The sequence below is a fragment of the Dendronephthya gigantea genome, unplaced genomic scaffold (assembly GCF_004324835.1).
Source record: "Dendronephthya gigantea isolate DGI-Jeju-01 unplaced genomic scaffold, DenGig_1.0 000013F, whole genome shotgun sequence".
In the NCBI taxonomy this organism is placed as follows: domain Eukaryota; kingdom Metazoa; phylum Cnidaria; class Anthozoa; order Malacalcyonacea; family Nephtheidae; genus Dendronephthya; species Dendronephthya gigantea.
The window spans coordinates 460,035-482,695 of record NW_021163023.1 but is presented as its reverse complement, the minus strand read 5'-3'; the positions used below and the strand labels follow the sequence as shown (position 1 = coordinate 482,695).

The window sequence follows — 22,661 nt, the reverse complement described above, 5'->3', positions numbered from 1 at the left end:
TAAGGTTAAAAACATTTAGTTTTCTTCTTGAATAAAACGATAAACATGCTTTCTATTTTGAACTTAACCACCGTTTAAGCTAAACGGGCTTAATACAAACGGCCCCTGTTTGTCAGTAATCATGTTTTTCTCAATACATCATAATCCTCCTTTTTCAATCTTTGCGTAAACTCTACGAATAGGACACTAGTCTCTGATGCCGGGGGCCTTTTTTTTAACGTGCGTTAACACCACTGGATCGAACAAAACTGGCCACAATTTTAAATCTCTGATATACCACTTTACCTCGACCACAAGTGTCAAATCATTGATATAAGTTTATTTAAAACAGCATTTGCATCCTGTTAACAGCATTGTTAGCAATAGTTATTAAACCATCAATACCGTTGCAACAACATTGAAGGTTTAACAACATTGTTAACAATACTAACAGTACTGTTAGTGTCTGTCGGACAAATACGGGATCTAAATGATTAATTCCTCGAGTTTTCTTTGCTGTTATTCCGTCGAGTTTTCTGATATAATATGCTACGGTTAAAACCATGAACTTTGACAAACAACTTTGACTTTGTTTATTTTTTACCAGTAACCCACCTGTCTTGTGACTGCGACTGCAAGGCTTGTGTTAATATCTTTTTTAGAAAATATAACTCAACAATGTTCTAAATTGACATATTCAAAAACAACGAACAAGCATGACTCAAATATTCTCTTTAATTTGGCTAATTTTGTTGGTGGCATTTTCAGGTAAGTTTCAATTAGGGTTTGACTCAAGCCCCTAGCTTTGTTTACAGTTAATGAAATATTTTGAATGTCTGACATTTGTTTGTAATTGCTCTGTTTCCTTTTCTTTGTTTACGCGCTAAATTAATTTAGCATTGCCATTGTATATTACCGTATTCACTAAGATGACAAGTTGACCATTCGTTGGAATTACATGGGCAGGTTTCTGATCTATATATATACAGATTGGCAAGTGCCATCTTCGTCAACTTTTTAAAACATGTAGGCAGATAATATTTTCATCGTTTTATTTTAATAGCCACCAAAAAAACCTTATGTAAACATGGTATAGACAGTTTTAAAATAAGCAAGAAAACAAAATTTCCACGGCACTGAGTAAGTTCTCTCGAAAAGCAAAAGTTAGTAAACTTCGTTGGGGAAGAGTCCCAGATGGCAAAGTCAGATTATGATCTTCTTGTGGTCAAACGTGGAAATGTTTGTTTGCCTTTGTTTAATTTAAATATATGAAGGGAGTGACAATATCTCGAGTGACAATAAAATCCCTATTCCCATGAATAACATCGTGGACAGCCCAACAATTAGCCATTTCCTAATCGAGCAGGGTACTGGGTCTAGTCGCGAACCGCAAAGCATCTATGGACTGTTTGGAGGGACAAATGAATGAAATGATAGCTGTGGTGCAAAATTTTCTTCGTACGTCGGTCAAAATTCAGTTATCGTTTATTTTTACAAAATACTTTTCAGCCGATAATTTTAGCAAATATGGAATGAAAGTTATTCCGAATAATGAGTGCATATTAAGACACGTCTAGGCAGTTTTTCCGTCACTTCTTTTTTTGGTTAGTTTGAGGGTTTATGTTTGTGGCAGGTTTAATTGTTTTTGTTTCAGAATTTAAGCACTATATGTAAACTCCGAACGCAGAATTTAAGCTCCCAGCGAAAGTGATCCCAAAATAAATTTGTGCTAACGGTTCCCTTCACCGGTCACAATTGGAAAAGAAAATCGAGCGAAAAATTTCTTTCGATCGAAAAATTCCGCCTTGTGGAAAACCGACTTTAAAGTTACAACTGTTAATTGAAACTGTATAATTATTATTTCGAATCTGCACTCATAATTCGGAATAATTTTTATTCTATGTTTATTGTTACACTTTCTAGCATCCTCTAAATAAGAGTTGTTACTATTTGCGTTAACGTGATAAGTCTTATGTGTTTTCAGAGGCAGTCCAGTACACAATTATTGTCGAAACTGGCACGTCACCTGGAGCGGGCACAGACTGTACAGTTGAAATCACACTCTATGGATTATTAAGAATGACGGGAAACCATGCAGCTACCAGCCAATTGAAATTGGAAAAGAGTCAAAATCATAGAAACAAATTCGAAAAGGGAAAGTAGGTTACAAAAACAATGTTTTTGATCGCATTTTCTAAGAAAATTTTCCATCTTCATGGGCAGCGGAGAAGGGAGGAGTGGGGCGCGGGTGAGAGCGGGGGGGGGTCATATTTTCGTCATCCACTTCAATAGTAAAAGAGCTTTAAACATCGTAGGCAACTGGCAGATATTTCCCGGCCGACTTTATCAAGATACCCCTGTTCCTTAAACACAGAAAATAAAAAAAAATTCCACGCGGGGAAAGTCTATCTTTGATTTAGCCCTCACTCTCTTAAGTCTTGAACAAGACACCAAACACGCCAAAATGGAACTACAAGACAAAAAAAATAGACCAGGACTAGGTAAAATCCATTCACATCCCTAAAATCGTGCTCCAGATCAACCTGATCAGGTCCTGGCCCACTGGGCCCACCTTCTTCTGTTGGCCTGGATTTTGTGGCCTAGACCAGGTCCAGGCTTGGTCTAGGCCAGATAAACAACGTTCACACCTAGGTCTAGGCCTTGTCAAACCACGTAGTGTAAACGCGGCTCAACACTCTCCGCGAGCCCTTAAATTTCAGCACCTACAAAGTCCAAATACCAACCACCAACCACCCCGTGGTTATGCTATTGTTATTCTACTTAACAGATGTGAGCAAAGATTTTCTGAAAATTACACCGGGCAATGAATTGATAAAAATAATTTTATTTTTAATAGAACTGATACTTTCATCGGTCTTCAAGATCCCAAAGACTTGATTAATATTAACAAAATTGAAGTTAGAACGTCAGGGTTCTCACTTGGACCAGAGTGGCAGTTGAAAAAGGTAGTTAATTCTCCATAATTTTGGAATGAATGTTGTAATAATGATGAGAAGTGTTTTAAAGAAAATAAAGTGTTTGTGATGGTAGTGAAGTGTTTGTGATGGTAGTGAAGTGTTTGTGATGGTAGTGAAATGTTTGTGAAATGTTTGTGATGGTAGTGAAGTGTTTGTGATGGTAGTGAAATGTTTGTGAAATGTTTGTGATGGTAGTGAAATGTTTGTGATGATTGTGAAATTTTTCTCTAAATATACGAAATATAAATATATTGGGACATCTTTAGGTTACAATTATGACTGGAAAAGGAGAAAAATACGAGTTTGCTATTAATAATTGGTTGAAGAAAACGGATGCAAGCTATCTCTTTTTTTCAGGTGAGTGCGATATTCTGAAATTGTGGAAAGAGACTTTATGATGAATCATTTTGTACTATTATTCCAGCTTTCCCACAAAGTAAACTTATATCAAACACTCACTGAGTAAATAATGAGTTTAATTTGGAGATGACTCAGATAATCTTTTTACAACATAGCATATTTGCCTCAATTTTCTATTCCATCTTAAATATATTCCATCTTCCATATTTAATCAATATTTTTGCCTGAAGCTATCCCTTCATGCATTGGACATCAAAATCTCTAGGTTAATTTTACAAACTTTTTTGTGCTTTTTAAGTTGATTACAAAGTAAGCAAAAAAAAAGTTTTTTATGTCTTTGTTTCTTTGTTTTATTGGCTATTAAAATACAGCCACAAAAAAATTGTTCACATGTTTTGAAACTTCATGTAGAAGCTTAATTGGGGGGTGCATATTTATTTTCTTCTTATACCCGATTGATTTCTTTTGATAGCCTCTTTTAAACTTGAATATATGAATATGCACCCACCCAATTAAGCTTCTTGGTCGGTGCCTGTTCATCCGAGATGGTTGCAATTGTAAACCACCTATGACTCGAATCTCACTCAATCCTAATCCTTACCATGGTGTTTTTCTCTCCCTCATTAGCCCCTAGTAAAAACATTCAACCAGTGGCACCTGTCACCATATGGAAAGGTAGGTGTGAGAATCACATCATATATGACACTTTGTGTAGTAAGCAACTTTTGGTTTATAGGAAATTATCATGGGGGATATTTCACCCATGCCTCTCAATACACCTTTTTTAAAAAATAGCTGCTTTTCTTCTTTTCTTCAACTTTTTTCTTACCAGTGAACTCAATAGAAACTGGAACAATAACTGTTTATTGACTTTATTCTATTGCAACGATTGGGTAAAGTTAATCTTAGGCATAATCATCAGCACATTCACAGATATTCCTTCCTTGACTACAATTTATTAAAAAAATAAGTGAATGTACGTAAATACCAGAGATATTTGCTAGTTGTTCTTAAAACACAATTTTCATGTTTCCTTTGACAAATTTTGGTGAAACAACCACTCAACCAGAGCAATTATAGAATACCCTGCCAACCCAACTCTTAACAGTGAATGCCATATAGTCTAGATAAATGTACCTTGTTTTATATTTCTTAATGTGTGAATTGGACCTCCAAAGAACAAGAATAGGGCAATTTTGAAAGAACAGGGCAATTCTATTCTCTAAAATCGATCCTCCAACAGGTCTTTAACATAATGCACAGGGTATTCTATATTTGTACCTTATTTTGGATTTTCATGAAGTTATGTATGGTTGGTGGTGGTGGCATGTTCATGACTTTAGCAAATGTCTTCATGGCACTGTGTCCATGACCAATTTCCTTAAAGGCCAAGACTGCTTTTGTGTTGACATTATATGATCGCCCATTCTTTTGTGATGTATGAAAGCAATGCTTCCAGTCACATTCGGGATTATCGCATTGTAGAACGATATAATGCGAGAAACCATTCTTCTTTTTCATGTCAACATGGGATCTTGTTTGACTGCCACAGTCAGGGCATTTCAATAGTTCACCAAATGCACCAAAAAGTATTTCCAAATCCATAAAAATAGTACCTTCTTTAACAGAGTCACTGTGGCAAGAGGTTTCACTAAATTCGCTTTGTGAATCCCTAAGTTTCATCTGAGGAGCCAGAGGAGGCAAAGGACTGAATGGAGAAGGCCCGGGGTTTTCACATGGTTGTTCTACTTGTTCACCGCCATCTTTGAATTTCAATTTCTTAGCTCTCCTTGACGGTGGAATTCTCTTCTTTTTTCTTTTCCTGTTCTGCAGATTTCCCATTATTTCGTCCCAAATTATTTAAAAAAGATAATTCAACAAACGAAGTTTCAAAAAAAGGGCAATAAGTCTTCAAGAAATACAAAGAAATCACATAATATTCGCAGGCGAATTTCGCTGTAGCAACATGTGCTGGGAGCTTGGGAAATGGACCAATCAAATCGCAGCTTTTGCAATGGTTAATAAATAACATACATCAAAAGTAGGAACCGCAAAAACTTGTTTTTATTTATTTTATTTTTGTTTTTATGTGTTTTTAGCCATAAACCTGTTGTTAAGGCCATTTCAAAAGCATTTTTCGCCCTCAACCAGCCAAAAACTAACCAAAGTAATAACAGATTCCGAGAGTTCAATACTTTAATCTAAAACAATATAGGGATATCACCTAGGAAAGGAATATAAAATCAAAATGCTCAAAGTAATCGCACCCAGTAAAGTATGGACAGCGATTGTGCTCGAGATCCCGCTTGTTAATCTTATCTCGTCATCTAGGTGATCCTTCGCTTATATTTTAGCCATAAATCACAACTTAAATTGACCTTGATAATCAACTACCGTCACGCATTGCGCGCTTGAAAGTTAAAACTGGAGAAAGGTCTATTGCACTGACTGAAGGCCCAGGTTAACAGACCGAGGATATTAAGTTGTTTCAACCGAGAAATGGGTTGACAACAGTTCCAGTCCTTTCCCATCATTTTAGATAATTTGGAATGCATTCCCCGCCCCTGGAGCTATCGCGTGATTTGCTCAATAAAACACTAAAAACGGGGACTTGTGGGCATTAGCCGGATAGGAAAAATTGAGGGTCTGACCTGTGGATAAGTTTCGGATCTATGCCACGATACGTTGTTAAAATTATGCCTCATATGCACGATGTGTAAGGCTTTTATCTCCTTGCTTTCTAGTGACATACACTGTTAAAGTGAAAACTGGTGTTATGAAGTACGCCGACACAAATTCTAAAGTGTATATCAAGATATATGGTCTGTCGAGGAAAACGAAACAGCCTAAGGCTATCACTCCAACACAACTCACAGGAGCAGTTGCTGGTGATGTTATTTCACGCGCATCGTGAGTTTGGTTAACTTTCTTATAGCTGCAACAAGGAGGAATTCCGGTTCAGGCTAATCAGATTGCTTGTTTACATTTTGGTCAAAGTCCAATCAGATTGCATAACTGAATGATGTTTGGAAGGGACATGTCGCAGCTCTCGGAAGCTTTCGTCCAATTGGATAATGCTTTTCTATGCTTTCTAAAGAACGAAGCTATGCTATTGGTTGAAACAGAAATGTATTGTAAAGTTCAGCCAATAAAAGCATTCTTGCGAGGAGCTGCGACACTACCCGTTTGGAAACCTGTTAATTTCAAAGCAAGACTGAGGGCTTAAATCGAACTTTCTCTGTTATTTCATGGTGTAGATTTGTCGGGATTCGAGTTAGGGTTAATGTCGGTTAGGATTAGACTTTGGATTAGGATTAGAGTAAGAATTAGGGATTGAGAGTCTTAGAACTAACATTGTTTTTTATGGTAAATTTCAGGGTAAACACATTCACTATTGAAGATGAAGAGGACCTGACAACCCTGAGTAAGATCGGAGTTGTGAGAGATAGCAGAGGAGATGATTGGTATTTAGAAGACGTGAGTTTAAAAAATAAGCATACTTCGCATCACTCACAAGTATTTAAGAAATACGTGTTTGCACAACGTGGTTGGATTAAAATTAGCTAGTCACCTTCTGATGAACATATTTATTGTATAAAGTAAAAGATTGAAACATTGAAAATTTTGACTACAAAGTGTGTATTTTGGGTATCCAAACGCTATCCAAACATCACAACTAATCTCGCGTACAATGAGTTCAATTCGAAAATATGATTGGTGTTTCTTATATCAAATAAAGCTTTTAAAAGTTCTTTTCAAAATGTTGACCGAAACTGCTTGTTTTTGGATAATGTTATCCAAACACGATCTTTCTTCAACTAATCACGTACAGTCATATACTAATAATGAATGGATATGAGTGCAATGCGGTAAGAATATTTTCATGAGGTGAAAGATGGAATGTTTTATATGACACCAAAAAAGATCTACTTAATAATAAAAGTGAAAAAATAAGAAATAATAATAATAATTAATATTAATAATTTAGTGAAAGTAACAGTGCAATGGAAAGAACTATTTGCACGGCTAGAACTACGGTCGGTAAAATGTAAATTTTTATTTAATGCCACGTGATCAAAAACAACCAATTAAAAGACATTATATTAATTAGGTGATATATAAAATCATATGAACCTCTCTCTCATGCCTTTCAGATTTCTGTCACTACCCAAAATGGGGAAGAATTTGTATTTCCAGCCAATAGATGGATCACAAACGTAAATCAATATTTCATGTTTGACGTGACAACCTGTAAGTGATTATTATTTCTGCTTCTGAGATCGTTGGTCAACATTAAGCACTAGAGAATATTCTGCCCAATCACGGTTTGCTTAAAATACCGGGTGTCCCAGAAAAAAGTACTCCGGTTTGATTCATAATAGCTTCTAAACTAGCTAATTTATTAAACTGAAATAACTTTCACTAGATAGAGGGAAGACTAACTTAGATTTTGATATATGACTGTTGTATTTTACTTAAAAATTTACGGAGATATCAATGTTCAAAATTGGTAGCATATTTCTGGATGTGTCTAAATTATGCAAAAAAACGCCGTATCAAATATTAATCAAGCTTTTCTCAACTGAAACATGCACTATTAGCAGTAAATAAACACACCCATACTCTTTGATCTTTACTTAATCTTGGCATATTAAAGATAAACTCAAAATAAAACACATTCAAACCATAATTCCATAAGGCACAACATGCAACTCCCCAGGGACATCCAACATTTTTTGAACAAAACGTAACGAAAACAATAGCGCTGATACTGTTATATGTGTAATTGCAAAAAGGCTGTATTATTTTCCACATTAAATAATAATACTTCGTTTCATAATAAACAATTTGTCAAGTGTCATTTATTTACTGCTAATAGTGCATGTTTCAGTTGAGAAAAGCTTGATTAATATTTGATACGGCGTTTTTTGCATAATTTAGACACATCCAGAAATATGCTACCAATTTTGAACATTGATATCTCCGTAAATTTTTAAGTAAAATACAACTGTCATATATCAAAATCTAAGTTAGTCTTCCCTCTATCTAGTGAAAGTTATTTCAGTTTAATAGCTTACTTAGCTAGTTTAGAAGCTATTATGAATCAAACCGGAGTACTTTTTTCTGGGACTTAAATTGGCATTGCTTAGTGCTTATACAGTGAGTTCGTTTCTAGAAATATCGCGGAAATTAAACATGCAAGCGAGATTTTGAACAATTTTCAAATTTACGGGACCTGCGTTGTTAGTGAGCAAACCCAACTGTACATTACCTTTAAGTTTATTCTGTTTATTTATAAGACACCCAGTATACAGTTATTGTCGAGACTGGTACGTCAGCTGGAGCGGGCACAGACTGTAACGTTGAGATCACGCTCTATGGAATGTTAAGAAAGACAGGATTAAATGCTGCTACCAACCGATTGAAATTAGAAAAGAGTGAAAATCATGCGAACAAGTTCGAAATGGGAAAGTAAGTTTTGAAGGAAATCTTTGGGGACTGACTCGAGTCACACGTTCACAGAGTGATACATGCACCACCGTAACCACCATCTTCACTTGTCTGCACGAGTCTCTCTGAAACCCCTCTTTGAGGAAATCAGCTTTGTTGTAGGAGACAAAATACTTTACCTTACTTTATTTTTACTTAAAATGACACTGATTACCATTTCCCAGATAATTTGTCAATTTTCAGTAAGTGACAACCCCCCCCCCCCCCTCGGTTAGTCCTCTTGTATTCTGCTTGACAAATGGTAACTCGGTTTGAATTGATAGACCAGTTGCTGATTGATTCGTTTAAAATAGTCCCACCTATTATAAATGAAGTGGATAAATATAATTCCAATATTTTAGAACTGACACTTTCAAAAATCTTCAAGATCCCAAAGACTTAATTAATATTAACAAAATTGAAGTTAGAACGTCAGGGTTCTCACTTGGACCAGAGTGGCAGTTAAAAAAGGTGATTATTCCTCCATTTTAAATTTATCCATTTGAGTTAGTCTAGCGTTAAAAAAATGCACCCAATTTTTGTTTTCTTTCATTAAATTACATTTGGTACGCATTCAGGTTACAGTTATGACTGGAAAAGGAGAAAAATATGAATTTATTGGTGATTTTTGGTTGAAGACGGACATGAACTATCTCATTTTTTCTGGTGAGTGCGTTTTTTGAGGGTTAGTTAGGGGGAATTTATGCTGGCCAAAAACTCCCCGCCATGTGGCCAAGATTAAACTTCACAATTTTGAAGTTAAAATATTTTTTTATAAGTAACTTTATCGTTTATTTTTCTGAGCTTCTTTACGACGGTTGAAAAAGTCAACATCCAGTGGTTATAACTTTATCCACCTTTTGAACAGCCGGCCCCTGGTATCCATATGTATAACTAGTATTTTCACCTATCCTAATCTATATGACGGTGGTTTCTCATCTTTAGTTCCGAGTACAAACGTTCTCCCACTGGCGCCTGTCACTGTACCAAAAGGTAGGTTGGTGCGTGACATAAATCATACGACGCTTTTTGTAATGTGTATAACAAGGGGGAATTTCGTTTTAGACCAATCAGCAAGTTCTTTTACATTTTCTGTAACCCAATCAGAATGCATAAATTTTGACTACTTCCGGTAAAAAGTAAAATTATTCACCATTTTACATGAAGTATTAAAAATATAGGCATTCTGATTGGCTTTGCCTAAAACATTTAAACAACAGTGCCGATTAGTTTAAAGCGAAATTCCCCGTTGTTAAAGTGTACAAAAAGTGTATTACTTTTCATGTATTGGAAATTGTCACGGATATATTACTCCCATATCTCTGAGTAGACTTTCCTTAAAGCATGGGTGCCATTAAATGAAAGCAAATGATACCACTCGACTGTTCGTATATAATAAATAAATATAACATAATAAATTGAGTTCAATAATTGACCTTGCCAATTTTGCCGCTTTTGCGAAAATTTATAGAAACCAAAATTAGTTTTTTCCTGCCCGTCCTCTCATGCCTAATTTTCGCGTCCTAGCGCCAAAAGACGGCGAAACTAGGGCCTAAAGCCCGTTTTCCACTAGGCGAGTTTATTCGCGCGAACAGATAAAAATGAGAAAGAGTTTCTACTTTTTCGCGGCGAATCAATTATATCACCGGATTTTAGATATCGCTTCGCGTCGCGCGAATAATTTCGCCATGTGGAAAACGAACTTAAAGGCGAACATCACAATAGGATTCAGGTTTTATGACATGAAAAACATGAAACGTTGTTTAAACTATGCTTCATATACCCGATGCATCTGTTTGTCTCTAGCGAAGTACACTGTGATAGTGAGAACTGGCAATATGCAGCGTGCGGGAACAAATTCTAAAGTGTATATCAAGATGTATGGTTTGTCGAAGGAAACGAAACAACCTAAGTCTATCACTCCAACACAACTAACTGGAGCAGTTGTTGGTGATGCTTTCTTACGAGGATCGTGAGTCTTTCGTATTAATGCTACAAGGATTGAAGTGAAAAAAAACAAATTCCGTTTAAACAGGAAATCTTGAGAGTCAAAATATGAATCAAACAAGACAAAGGTTGAAACGGTTAAATTTTCGATTTTATTTCAAAGTCATCTTCACACAGAATTAATCAATTTCGACTTTATTTCAAAGTCATCTTCATTCTGCCTGAAGATAACTTTGAAATAAAGTCGAAAATTTACAGTCTCAACCTGTGACCTGTTTCATTCAAATTGTGACCTTCAGGATGTCCTGTTTATTCGGAATTTGCTTTTTAAATTTTTTGGGTTATAAGGATTAATTTCTTTTCACGAGGCTAATCACGAGGCGTTTGTACATTTTAGAGTGAACACATTCACCATTGAAGATGAAGAGGACCTGACAACCCTCAGTGAAATCGAAGTTTTGAGAGATAACACAGGGAATGATTGGTATTTAGAAGAAGTGAGTTTCAAAGATAAGCATACTTCAGATCATTCACAAGCACTGGAAATACGAATAGGAGGAGCCGTGTTTCGACTTTGGGCTGTGCGATCTCAACAAGTGGAAAGAAAGCGAGAAAATAGCTAGATTCCTCATGATAAATTTTCTTGAAGTCAAATTTTACCATAAACCCATGGAATACATCCAGCAATGCAGTCGTGGATACATTTAAATCTTCGCCCATTTTCTAGTTTTAAAATGTACTTCTCGTGAAAAAGGTCAACCCGTTGAATGCTCAAATATGGTGGCTATGAGAACCGTCATTTAGAGTTTTATGCAAACAAATAGATTTTAGTTTGAGAATTCTCAAATGCCATCGTTGCTGAGCTTGTTTTATTTCATCTGGCGGGGGGAGTCGATCATCCAGTTATATATTGAGTTTAGCGTCGAAGGCCGAGCCGCGGGAAAGTTTGAAACCAACAAAGACAACAAAACCAACAAAATTTTGACAAATAAAGTGTTTGCTTTGAGATATTGGTATGATTTTGTGTTCTTTCATTGCATAACTGTTTTTTCCTATACGTTCCAGATAACGGTCATTACTCAAAATGGAGAGAGATATGTATTTTCCGCCAAGTCATGGATCAACGTCGTAAATCAATACTTCTTGTTCAAAGTCATCACTTGTGAGTGATTATTATTTCCTCAGATTTTGTGCCTTGAGTTTCAACTTTTATTTTGTAAATTGCGGTCACTGGTCAACCATAATGAGAACATATATTGACAGGGAACTAATATTGGATGAGGCAAGTTGTGACATCAGGAATTGATCAGGTCGAAGTAGATCTTATGTGTCGAGCAAAACGCCGACGCATAGTTGAAACTTCCCAAGGCCTGTCATTAATCATTGATGATTCCTGATCACACAAATACCGAAATAAACACTTATTTCATGAAAGCCTGTTACACGGTGCAATTTTTCATACAACTTGTTTCGCAGTGCTGTTGCAAGACAGGCTGCGCGAGGCAGGAGTCAGTTCTCATGTGTTTAACACTTGATGTAACTTGTCTTACTCTTGCAAGGACATTGTGAGACAAGTTGCATGCATGAAAAGTTGTAACTTTGTAACAGGGCCTTCAAAAATTGTGAAAAAAATAATCTGGCCCTGAATAACAATGTTTTGTTCTCAAATATTACGACAAAACCCAACTTGGGAAGAAACACGACATTACCATTTGCGTTCACCACTCAGTTTGTTTACGTTTAAATATTACGAATCTAGTTTTGGATTATTTTTCCAATATCAAGCAGTCTAAGAAGTTATTCATTTTAAGGCTTGATCAATGGTCTGACAAAAATATGTAAAACTGTATCAAACTGAAGCGTCGGGTGGAACTGTAATGACTTTAAAATGAATGAAATACGCAATGCGTGCGTACGATATGCGTCTCAAATCGATCAAAAAGAACATTAAATGTGCAAATTTCAAGCTTGAAACATTTGGATTAGCAAAACAAAATGTCTGCATGTTTACCTTTTACCTAAGTTTATTTATACATTATAGGCTACATTCACAAGGGACAGGACGAATTAGGGACGAATTTAGGACGTTTCCTCGTGTGTTCACACGAAGAACCGGCCAAATTTTCATCCATTTTTACTGTGTGAAAAATTCGAGGACGGTTCCAAATTCGTCCGGTCCCATGTGAACGTATCCTTATTCATTATCAAACCAGTGAAACAGCTACATCCTTAAATGCAAATAGTAGAAACTTATTCAAAATCTGATTTACTAAAGTTAGTTTTAATAACGTTTTGTTCTCATATAAGACACTCAGTACACAGTTGTTGTCGAGACTGGTACGTCACTTGGAGCGGGCACAGACTGTAACGTTGATATCACGCTCTATGGAATGTTAAGAAAGTCAGGATTGCGTGCTGCTACCAACCGATTAAAATTGGAAAAAAGTGAAAATCATGTGAACAAGTTCGAAATGGGAAAGTAAGTAGCAAAAAATAATCATAATTCTCTTCACACCATCCAATTTTTGTCTGACCCAATTCACTTCTGACGTGTGAAATGTAGTCTGTTATTGATAAAGCAGTACTGCACTGGCTTTAATTGATTTGCTGGCCATATACATTGCAAGTCAACAGACTTTAAAACATCCATCAGAAGTGAATTAAACTAACCAACTATCATCATCCACCGTCCACCAACTGGTTACGCTCTGCTTGGCAGATGTAAACTCAATTTGAATTGACAACTTGAGTTACTGCTTTTATATTGATGAATATTCTAAAATTACATTATTTTAGAACTGATACTTTCAAGAATCTTCGAGCAACAAACGACCTGATTAATATAGACCAAATTGAAATTACAATGTCAGGATTCTCATTTGGAGTACCGTGGCTGTTAAAGAGAGTATGTATTTCTCCACTTTACCTTGAATGAAATTGGCTAAATTTCTCCCACTCGTGCAGGCTCATATTGTCAGAGGACAACTTACATAAAATTGAGAGTAGTGCGTAAAACGAAAAGGTTTTAATTTTTGATGCGACGACCGCTGGGAAACTGAGCCCTCTGTGCTAGGAGAAAATTTGCCTAATATGACCAACGTGCGATATGAATGAAAAGCCTAAATACTGATATTTTATTAACTTCCGGGGCGTATTTAGATTACAATTGTGGCAGGAAGAGGAGAAAAATATGAATTTATTGGTAATTTTTGGTTGAAGAAAACGGGCGTAAGCTATTCTATTACTTCAAGTAAGTGCGATATTGCGATTTGAATCTTTTTGAACACCTGCTCTAACTCTCGCTCGATATGAACTTATACAAGAAACTATTTACAAGACCCTAGACCATCTCTATTATTAATCTCATTTCCGTCCTGATCTCTATCAATTGTTTGCATATGACTTCATAATCTGTCATTAGGCGCCATCCTGGTTTGGCTTTACGAAATTCTCTTCCGCGCTTCAAGAGTAACAAACCGAGTTGTTTTACTTTCTTTTTGTTTATTTTTTGGCTATTGTATAGTCAACCAAAATAGCGGCAATTTAAAACATTTATATATAATATCAGTAACTCGTATTTTATCCTACCTAATCTATACTATGGCATCTTTATCCTCTTCAGGACCAAGTACATACATTCGTCCAGTGGAAACTGTCACTATAACGAAAGGTAGGTATAGCTTTATATGACGTAAGAGCATAGCTTCATATGACGTAAGAACATAGCTTCATATGACGTAAGAGCATAGCTTCATATGACATAAGAGCATACCTTCATATGACACCCTCCCACACCCCCCCCCCCTAATGTGCGCCCCTGCCTGTACGCCTTTAGGGGGGGGGGGTTATAAAAGGCTATATAATTGTACTGAATAATTAAAAAATGCTTTCTTCCTGCAGTGACGTAGCCAGCCTGACTCTTTTTTTCTGCTGCAAAAGTTATTAACATAATTATTCGTTTTTTTGGAATTCATTGTTTACACAGCCAATGAACACCAACATATCAGCATAGCAGGACAAAATAAACTGTCATGCTAGCTACGCCACCATCTTCCTGCCAGTTCTCGTTTTTTTTTTCAAGAATTGTTGTTTTCTTGTGAACTAAAGACTTGTGCCTATTTGTTTCTAGTGAAGTACACTGTTATAGTTAAAACTGGTGATGTGAAATATGCGGAGACAAATTCCAAAGTGTATATCAAGATATTTGGTTTGTCGAGGAAAACGAAACAACCTAAGGCTATTACTCCAACACAACTCACTGGAGCAGTGGCTGGTGACGTCATTTCACGCGCATCGTGAGTTTGCTCGATTTGTTATTGTTGAAACAAGGAGGAATTTCATTTTAGGCCAATCAGAGCGCTTGTTTACATTTTGGCTATGGACCAATCAGTTTGCGTGATATGTTGATTTATAGATACCGTATATATGGACCGTATATAAAGACCATATATTTAAAAAGTAATTTAAAAACTGAGAATATAACGACAAATAAAAAGGTGTTATAGAGAAGATTTGGAAATAGGTCAGTCCAGTGGACCTGTCATTGAGAAAGAACTAACATTACATATTAGTATACACCCGATTATTGTCTATTACAAATCCTACATTCTGATTGGCTACTCAACCATTGTCTATTCGTGATGGTGCACGCTTAGGAAAATTTCGCTCGCGCGACCGTATAAAATTGAATTATTTTTCGGTGTAATTGCGGTGTATCGATAATTTTCTCGAAATTAATATATCTAAGTACAGGGTGTATACTAAAACAATTAGACAACTCGCCTTCGTTGTTTATGAGCGAATAGTCAACTCAGGCTTCGCCTTCGTTGACTATTCGCTCATAGACAACTCCGACTCGTTGTCTAATTGTTAAATAGAACTACCATATTTAACAATTATTCGCCGACGGCAAAGTGAATTTCGCTGAATAAGAAACCGAGATTAAGTCAAGATTTTTAATACAGGGAGCGTTCTACGACGTAATTTTCTTTCTTCAGAATAATTTAAAGCCAATCTGTTCTTCCCTTTTGTGCTTCAAGTTCTGATTTTCTTTAAACTAACTTTTTTCTTATTGTGTCACTTTGACAAAACTCGCCGCCATTTAGAAAAATCCGTTTAGGTGATTATTGCGTAATAGTCCCAGGTCGCTCAACCAATCAGATGCCAGAATTATCCCCTGGTAATTATACTGATATTCCTAATGCTGTATTTAGAATAAACCAATTCACCATCGAAGATGAAGAGGACCTGACTACGCTGAGTAGAATTGCAGTTATAAGGGAAAAAGGGAATGATTGGTATTTAGAAGAGGTGAGTTTCGAATTTCACTTAGCTTTAGCATTTAAATTTTAACAGAAATGGTTGGTTTTTCGTGCGGTTCGCCGACGTAATTGGATGATATTATCCAAATATGACTTAAACCTATAATCTAAGCTTTTTTTATAAGGCTTATATCTGTTCCAGATCACCGTCGTCACTTATGACGGAGAGAAATATGTATTCCCTGCCAAGAAATGGATCAACCACAGGAATGAATATTTCGTCTTTAAAGTGACAATCGGTAAATAATTACCATTTTTGCTCATTTTGCACCCTGCATTTCCAACAAGGCTCTGCAGATTGTGCTCGGCAACTTTTCAGCAACTTTTTAAAATTGAACAACCAGTGTACTGATTTCAAGCTTCCTGGGGAACTTTTGCTTTTTTGAGTAACAGGGAGGACTTTTAGACTTATACGTGATCCATACTGCTAATTTCGTACTAATTATTAAATAAAATCTCGACTGGTAAAGGCCCTGTTTCACTAGCACAATTTCCACATTGGCCTATTTCCACCCTGTGAGTTTCAGCCTTCATGCGGGAAATTTTGATCAGCGTTATCGTACGGATTGTTTAGCATTACTTATTCCATACCATAGCAGACCTTTGTGATTTCTTACGTTTCTAATTTTTGTTTTCTAGCACCAAGTCCTGCTCCCACGGCACCGCCAACACCTCAGCCCCCGAGTCCTACCCCCGCCAAGACAGGTCAGTGGTGTACCTTCCGGCATCTTGGACGGTGTTAGAAATCTTGGTTTATGTTCTTAATTAGAAAACCCCGTGTGAAAACCGATTTTTAATTTACTTTTCAACTATAAAGTCCTGTTCGATTTTCAACTATATATCCTCTTCAATTGGCAATTTTCGTTGAGATTTTCTTCTTTTGATGGATGTGAACGAGGGGATAAGTTATGGATTTTCTTATGAAGAGACATGCACATCACAGCATTAACAACTATTTGCTCGTTCGCATCAATCAAAGGGAATAAAGCAGCTAAATGCAAGTGTAAGCCGGTCTTAATTAATGAGTTCCAAGTTAGAGAAAAACTGCCAGTTATGCTCCAGTGTTTATTGAGAGTTCACTGCTCCTGTTAGACAATTTATCAATGAATGAGAGAGCTGCTTAATTGTTAAATTTTTAGGTGTTGAATACAGTATCATTGCGTACACCGATTCTGTGGCTAAGGCAGGTACAAGAGCCAAGGTTTACATGACGTTCGTAGGAGCGCTAGCTACAAGTTCCGAGATTCATCTTAAAAGCTCAACTTTGGAAACTCGTGTTCAAAGGAGGGGGTGAGCAATTTTTGGATGATTTTTTCGCATCTCAGTGAATCTATGTTGAACAAGGGGGGATTTCGTTTTAAACTGATCGCCATATTTGTTTACATTTTTTTAGGCAAAGCCAATCAGAATGCCTAAATCTTTAGTACTTTATGTAAAACGGTAAATAATGTACCTTGAAGAATTCAAAATTTATGCATTCTGATTGGTTTACTGAAAATATAAACAAACTCACTTATTGGTCTAAAACGAAATTCCCCCCAACCGAGGTTCCCAGGGCTTAACGAAATCCCCCCTTGTTTCTATGTTGGGGTCGCTAAAAAGTCAAATATCCCAATCCTGGGTTAATATTCAATTTTTCTCGTAAGGAATCACCTTGTGTCCATGAAATGACTGAATCATTTTTTTATGAAATCAATGTGCAAATACATCACCTTTTAGTTCCAAAATTTTCCAAGTAAAGATACCAGATGTTGGACCAATAAGAATAATCAGGGTTCGTCAGGATGTTTCTTCTGCCTCTCCAAACTGGAACATTAACAAGGTTTTCATTGGATTTCTTTGTTCATTTCATGATTTATATATTCAAGTTAGCAGGCCGTCAAAACAATCAATTTCAGAAGAAGCTAATAATCTTGAACGTCAACATATAATTGGCCCGATTTATACTAGAGGCGGATCATCCGTCTAGACGAAGATACAGTTCGTCTTCTAGCTCGTTCGTGTATAAACACAAGCAAACAGATCGATCAACATGAATTATCGATCCGCAAAAGTTCGTCTATTTAAACGAATTTGAGTGCATGGGTAGTTCATCTTGACGCGGGGCGAAAAATTCATTATAAAACGGCTCTTGTGCACTTTTTTTTTACCTCATAAGTAATTTGCGCCCTTTCTTGACACGCGTTTCTGTTAGCATCCCTCCCCACTTAACGATCTTCCGTGGCCTTACTGACTGTGCCAAAAAGAATTTTAAAATTTTGCCTGTCATTCATCGTCACGTTTCACGTTTGCATTCAAGGTTTTGGTCATTCATGAACATCTGACAGTTTACGAGTTCATCCTGGGTTCATGGTTAGCAGTTACCGCTCTTGAAAGAAGCCTCACTGACTGTAAGTGGAACTTTACTAGGAAAACATATAAATTTTTATTTCGGTCTCATTGGAAGGAATATTTAAAACAACAGCCAGGGGCCGGTTGTTCGAAAGGCGTTTAGCTTATAACGATGGATAAGCCAAAGTTTAAAAATACTCTCATACATCTTGTGAATGACTGAAACTATTTCTTATGCATTAAATATGTCCTTCCATTGAAAATTAAACTATTTACATACATCGAAATATTTCAGCTCAGTTGTTCAACAAATAAATAATTTTCTTTTGGAACTTATCCATCGCGTTTAAGCTAAACGCCTTTCGAACAACATGATGCCCCAGTTTTCATCACGAGTATATTATGTGCTGAAAACCTCATTTTTATCTTCATGCTAGTGCTAAAATTTCTAACAATAAAACGTTTTTAAACCTTAAAAGCACAAAAAACGTATGCCTAGGGGCAGTTCACATGAGCCCGGTTACCAAGATTTAACGAAGCATAAAGGCCGACACACACCGGACGCGATTTTTTCAGTTTTCATTCTTGGGAGGTTTACACGACTACCAGGATCATGTTATTTACTAATTTCAATACCTCAAAGTCATTTTACTTCATGTCAGTAAATCTCGGTAACTGGGCTTATATGTTTAGCCCCTTTATTATGTAATCCAAAAATAATTTCAAAAAATGACACTTAAATCGAAACTATTTTTGTTTTTATTTGACATAATGGCGTTCACCGATTTAATGGATATATAACATTGTTGATAGCCTCATTATATTTTGAGAAAACAATTGATGCTTGGTGTTTTGCAACCACCAAATGCTGTTAAAAACTTAGTTCACTGCATAAGCTAAAGAATAATTAAAGCTAAGATATAGGAACTTTACAGAATGGAAATATAGGTACGCCCACTGACCTATACTAGTATAGGTCTGTTGATACGCCGAAAAGTTTTTTGTTTTGAACGTTTTCCCGCCAAAATTCGCGACCTAAAAAACCTTCCCTTAATTAAGATTTAATATATTCCAAAAAAGCAAATTACTGAGATTCTATGTTTACAATGAACATGAACATTCATGATGAGATAAAATTTCGTGTCATGGATAATTTAATCGTATCATTGTCTATGTTCCAGCATATCCTGCGACATCAATGAAGTTCAAAGGATATTCTCCGTGCGTTCAGCCAACTGAATCAAAGTTGCACCCGAATCTCGGATCAAATGTCGTCCTATTACAACCTTGTAGTAGGCTACAAAACCTCTTCAAACTTCAACCGGATGGAGTCATACAGCACCTCACGAGTGGCATGTGTATTCAAGGCATGAAGAATGGTGACCCACTCAATACTGCGACAGGCGATCGCGTTACGTTGAATAATCCTTGTACATTATATCGTCCTGGCTATAATACGCCCCATGCGTTGCAGTTTAAGTTTACCAGCGGTGGCTCGTTGATGGAAGTGAAAAGTGGAAAGTGTATTTCAATTACAAAAGGACAGGAAAATGTGCCTTTGACTTTCACTTCGACCTGCGATACAGCTGACACGATAATTGATTTCATAGGTAAGACAATGTCAAGGATATCTACCAAAGGAATTTTTTCTATCACTAAAAGCACTATATATATATTGGGCCAGTAACGGCAAGACCGGGGGAGACTACAGCCTCACAGAAATAAATGCCTTCCCCCCGCCAAAAAAAATACATGAAGAATTTTCATGCAGACCAGTACGCCCCTGTTTTAGGGTACCGATTACCCGAAGTTGCAAAATGTCAAAATCTGAAGTTCGTCGTTGGCAATTCATCTAAGTTATTTCCAATTTCTTGGTTATCTGGGCAGGGCTGTTAAAGTTTGGTAGCCAAATGTTTATGTTTGCTGTTATCAGTTACAACAATTGAAGACGGTCCTCCATTTTACTTTAAACATTCTTTAAAGTTAGGTGATCCTGTTGCACCCGCATGGCCTTCAGGCCTTGTGCATCGCAGAGTGCTACGAGGATTAAATAAAAATGAAATAAGTGATTTGGTGCGAAAAGTTCAAGCGAAAAATGAATATTTCAAAGTAATAGATAACTACCATTCGGCGAGAAATACGGGAATTTATCAAAAGAAATTTACTGAGGCAAAGCCTATCAGAGCCGTCATTAGACATCAGCTTCATTTTCAAATGGGCGTCAACTATTTTTGCTAGCGCTGATAACTGGAAAACCTAGCTAAAAGGCACTTCACCTGTGATTTGTTCAGATAGAAAATGTGAATTTCTCAGGGGATAACTGGCGAAGTATTCTACATTAATATTTCTTGTAGATAAAACGAACAAAGTGATAAAACCCGAGAGCACTGGTAAATCGCCGACAGGAAAATCCCCTTCTAGAGCTCCACCAGCGACCCCAGGTGCGCCATCAAGCCCTGGTGCACCATCAACCCCAGCTCCACCAGCGACCCCAGGCACCTCTTCCACCCAAACACCTAATACCCAAACTGTTCCCGGAGGAACCATGCCCAATAATTATGGTAGGTCATGCTTCAGTCTCAACAATTTTACAATTTTTCTTACATCAAAAGATGAAGTTCTTTGCGTTCGCCATAATGAATATAAAATAGAATTCATGTTCAGAAAATTTTAAATCATTGACGGCTTCTTTGCCATAAGCATAAAAGGTGATACACAGATCTCCCCTAGTGTTTCCCCTACCTTAAAATACTATGACAAGCATTATGCATTGAGAACAGACAATTTTCGCTTTTCTTCCTGTAAAAGTCGATGTTTTGATAATATGTTTATCAATATGTTCTGCAGGCTCACCAGTTTATTGTCAATCCACTTGTGGACAGCCGTCTTGTGCATCCACCTGTCAACCTGCCTGTTGTAACAGCCCGCAACAAACCGGCATTGTGCCCGCAGGTTTCCCGCCAATCGTACGATGCCCCTCTTACTGCTCCCCGGGGCAATGTCGTTCCGTTTGCCCTGTTGGGTGCTGTTTTCCAAACTGGGACTCTCAACACTTTGCTGACGAAGACAACACGATAGAAATCATTGATAGGCAGAGATAAACAATGAGTTACTTAAAAAACAACTGAATTTTTTGTCTCAGGCTATAGACTGACTTAAAAATTATGAATAAAGCACATCCCAAGTGGAATAAAACAAATTTTTTTAAAAGGTCTTTAAAAAAAACTTTAAAAGTTTATCTTCACCTTAAAAAATAAAAACCCAGCTTATTTTACTAAGGTTAGACGGAGCATCCTAAAATTTTGCAATATTTCGCTATCAGAAATTTAGGATGTCCTTTCAAGCTTTGGTAATGTAAAACAAATTAAATAGCAAATTAACTGGTCAGGGCTGTCACTTTCGTAATATAAAGTTTGATGCCCTGAACTCTGGAATAAAATCTAACAGTTTCAGGGAATTATCAATGAACTGGTGTTTTTAAACAAATAAAATTAATTATAATCATTATAACAATCAAAAATTAATTACTTAACTTAGAATATAATGCATGACCATTTCCTCGAATTATTACCGAACTGATGTTTTTAACCAATAATTAAAGTATTTTTGCTTGATTTCGTGAGTTGATTCTGGTTGGAATACGATAATTTTGATGAAAAATTTTAAAACAATTAAAAAAACGTTGCCGAGTTGTCTGTGTCGTGTGTTGGATTGCACGACTGGACTAAAGCCCGTTTATAAGCCCGAGCTATATTTAAATTCCTAGGGCCGGTTGTTCAAAAGCCGGTTAGCTTAACCCTGGGTTAAAGAATATTTTTACATCATTTTTTTAATCTCTTGTTTACAAAGTTGAACATCTTTTTTCATAAATATTTGCTGCACCGATAGAAGTGATATTTTCTAAAGGTGTAAAACTAACAGTGGTTCAGAAGCACACAGTAGTTCAGAAGGACGTTTTGGCAAGTTGACAAAATGTCCCCATATTGCGTCCACCCCACGCACCCCACGCGCTTGCCTTTCTTCAACTGACCTCTATACAGTAATAACTGAATGCAACGTTACATATTTTAGTATTAAAGCGCCTGGGTACGAGGCTGTCCCATATGTATGTACAATGAATATTTAGTGCTCGGAAGCTTTTGTCCAATTGGATAATGCTTTTCTATGCTTTCCAAAGAATGAAACTATGCCATTGGTTGAAACAGAAATGTATTGCAAAGTTTAGCCAATGAAAATCATTCTTGCGAGGAGCTGC

The 22,661-nt window shown here is 36.6% G+C and overlaps 1 protein-coding gene across 2 annotated transcripts; it reads left to right on the top strand.

Annotated features, from left to right (window-relative positions):
- Window positions 1-21: 21 nt before the first annotated feature.
- On the top strand, window positions 22-21,611 carry LOC114519234 (lipoxygenase homology domain-containing protein 1-like). 2 transcript variants are annotated; one of them, XM_028539330.1, is made up of 29 exons: window positions 22-747; window positions 1,964-2,138; window positions 2,837-2,945; window positions 3,224-3,314; window positions 3,945-3,992; window positions 6,062-6,227; window positions 6,695-6,794; window positions 7,472-7,568; window positions 8,618-8,789; window positions 9,170-9,278; window positions 9,386-9,473; window positions 9,753-9,800; window positions 10,614-10,779; window positions 11,152-11,251; window positions 11,820-11,916; window positions 13,062-13,233; window positions 13,551-13,659; window positions 13,914-14,004; window positions 14,377-14,424; window positions 14,884-15,049; window positions 15,968-16,064; window positions 16,218-16,314; window positions 16,715-16,780; window positions 17,215-17,365; window positions 17,795-17,897; window positions 18,375-18,465; window positions 19,588-20,016; window positions 20,761-20,967; window positions 21,254-21,611. In XM_028539330.1, exons 1-29 carry the CDS (start codon window positions 696-698, stop codon window positions 21,505-21,507), a joined length of 3,699 nt encoding a protein of 1,232 aa, XP_028395131.1. In that variant the 5' UTR covers window positions 22-695; the 3' UTR covers window positions 21,508-21,611. The 2 variants fall into 2 exon arrangements, with proteins under 2 accessions (XP_028395131.1, XP_028395130.1); XM_028539329.1 differs by lacking the exon at window positions 22-747 and adding an exon at window positions 1,376-1,437.
- The last annotated feature ends 1,050 nt before the right edge of the window (window positions 21,612-22,661 follow it).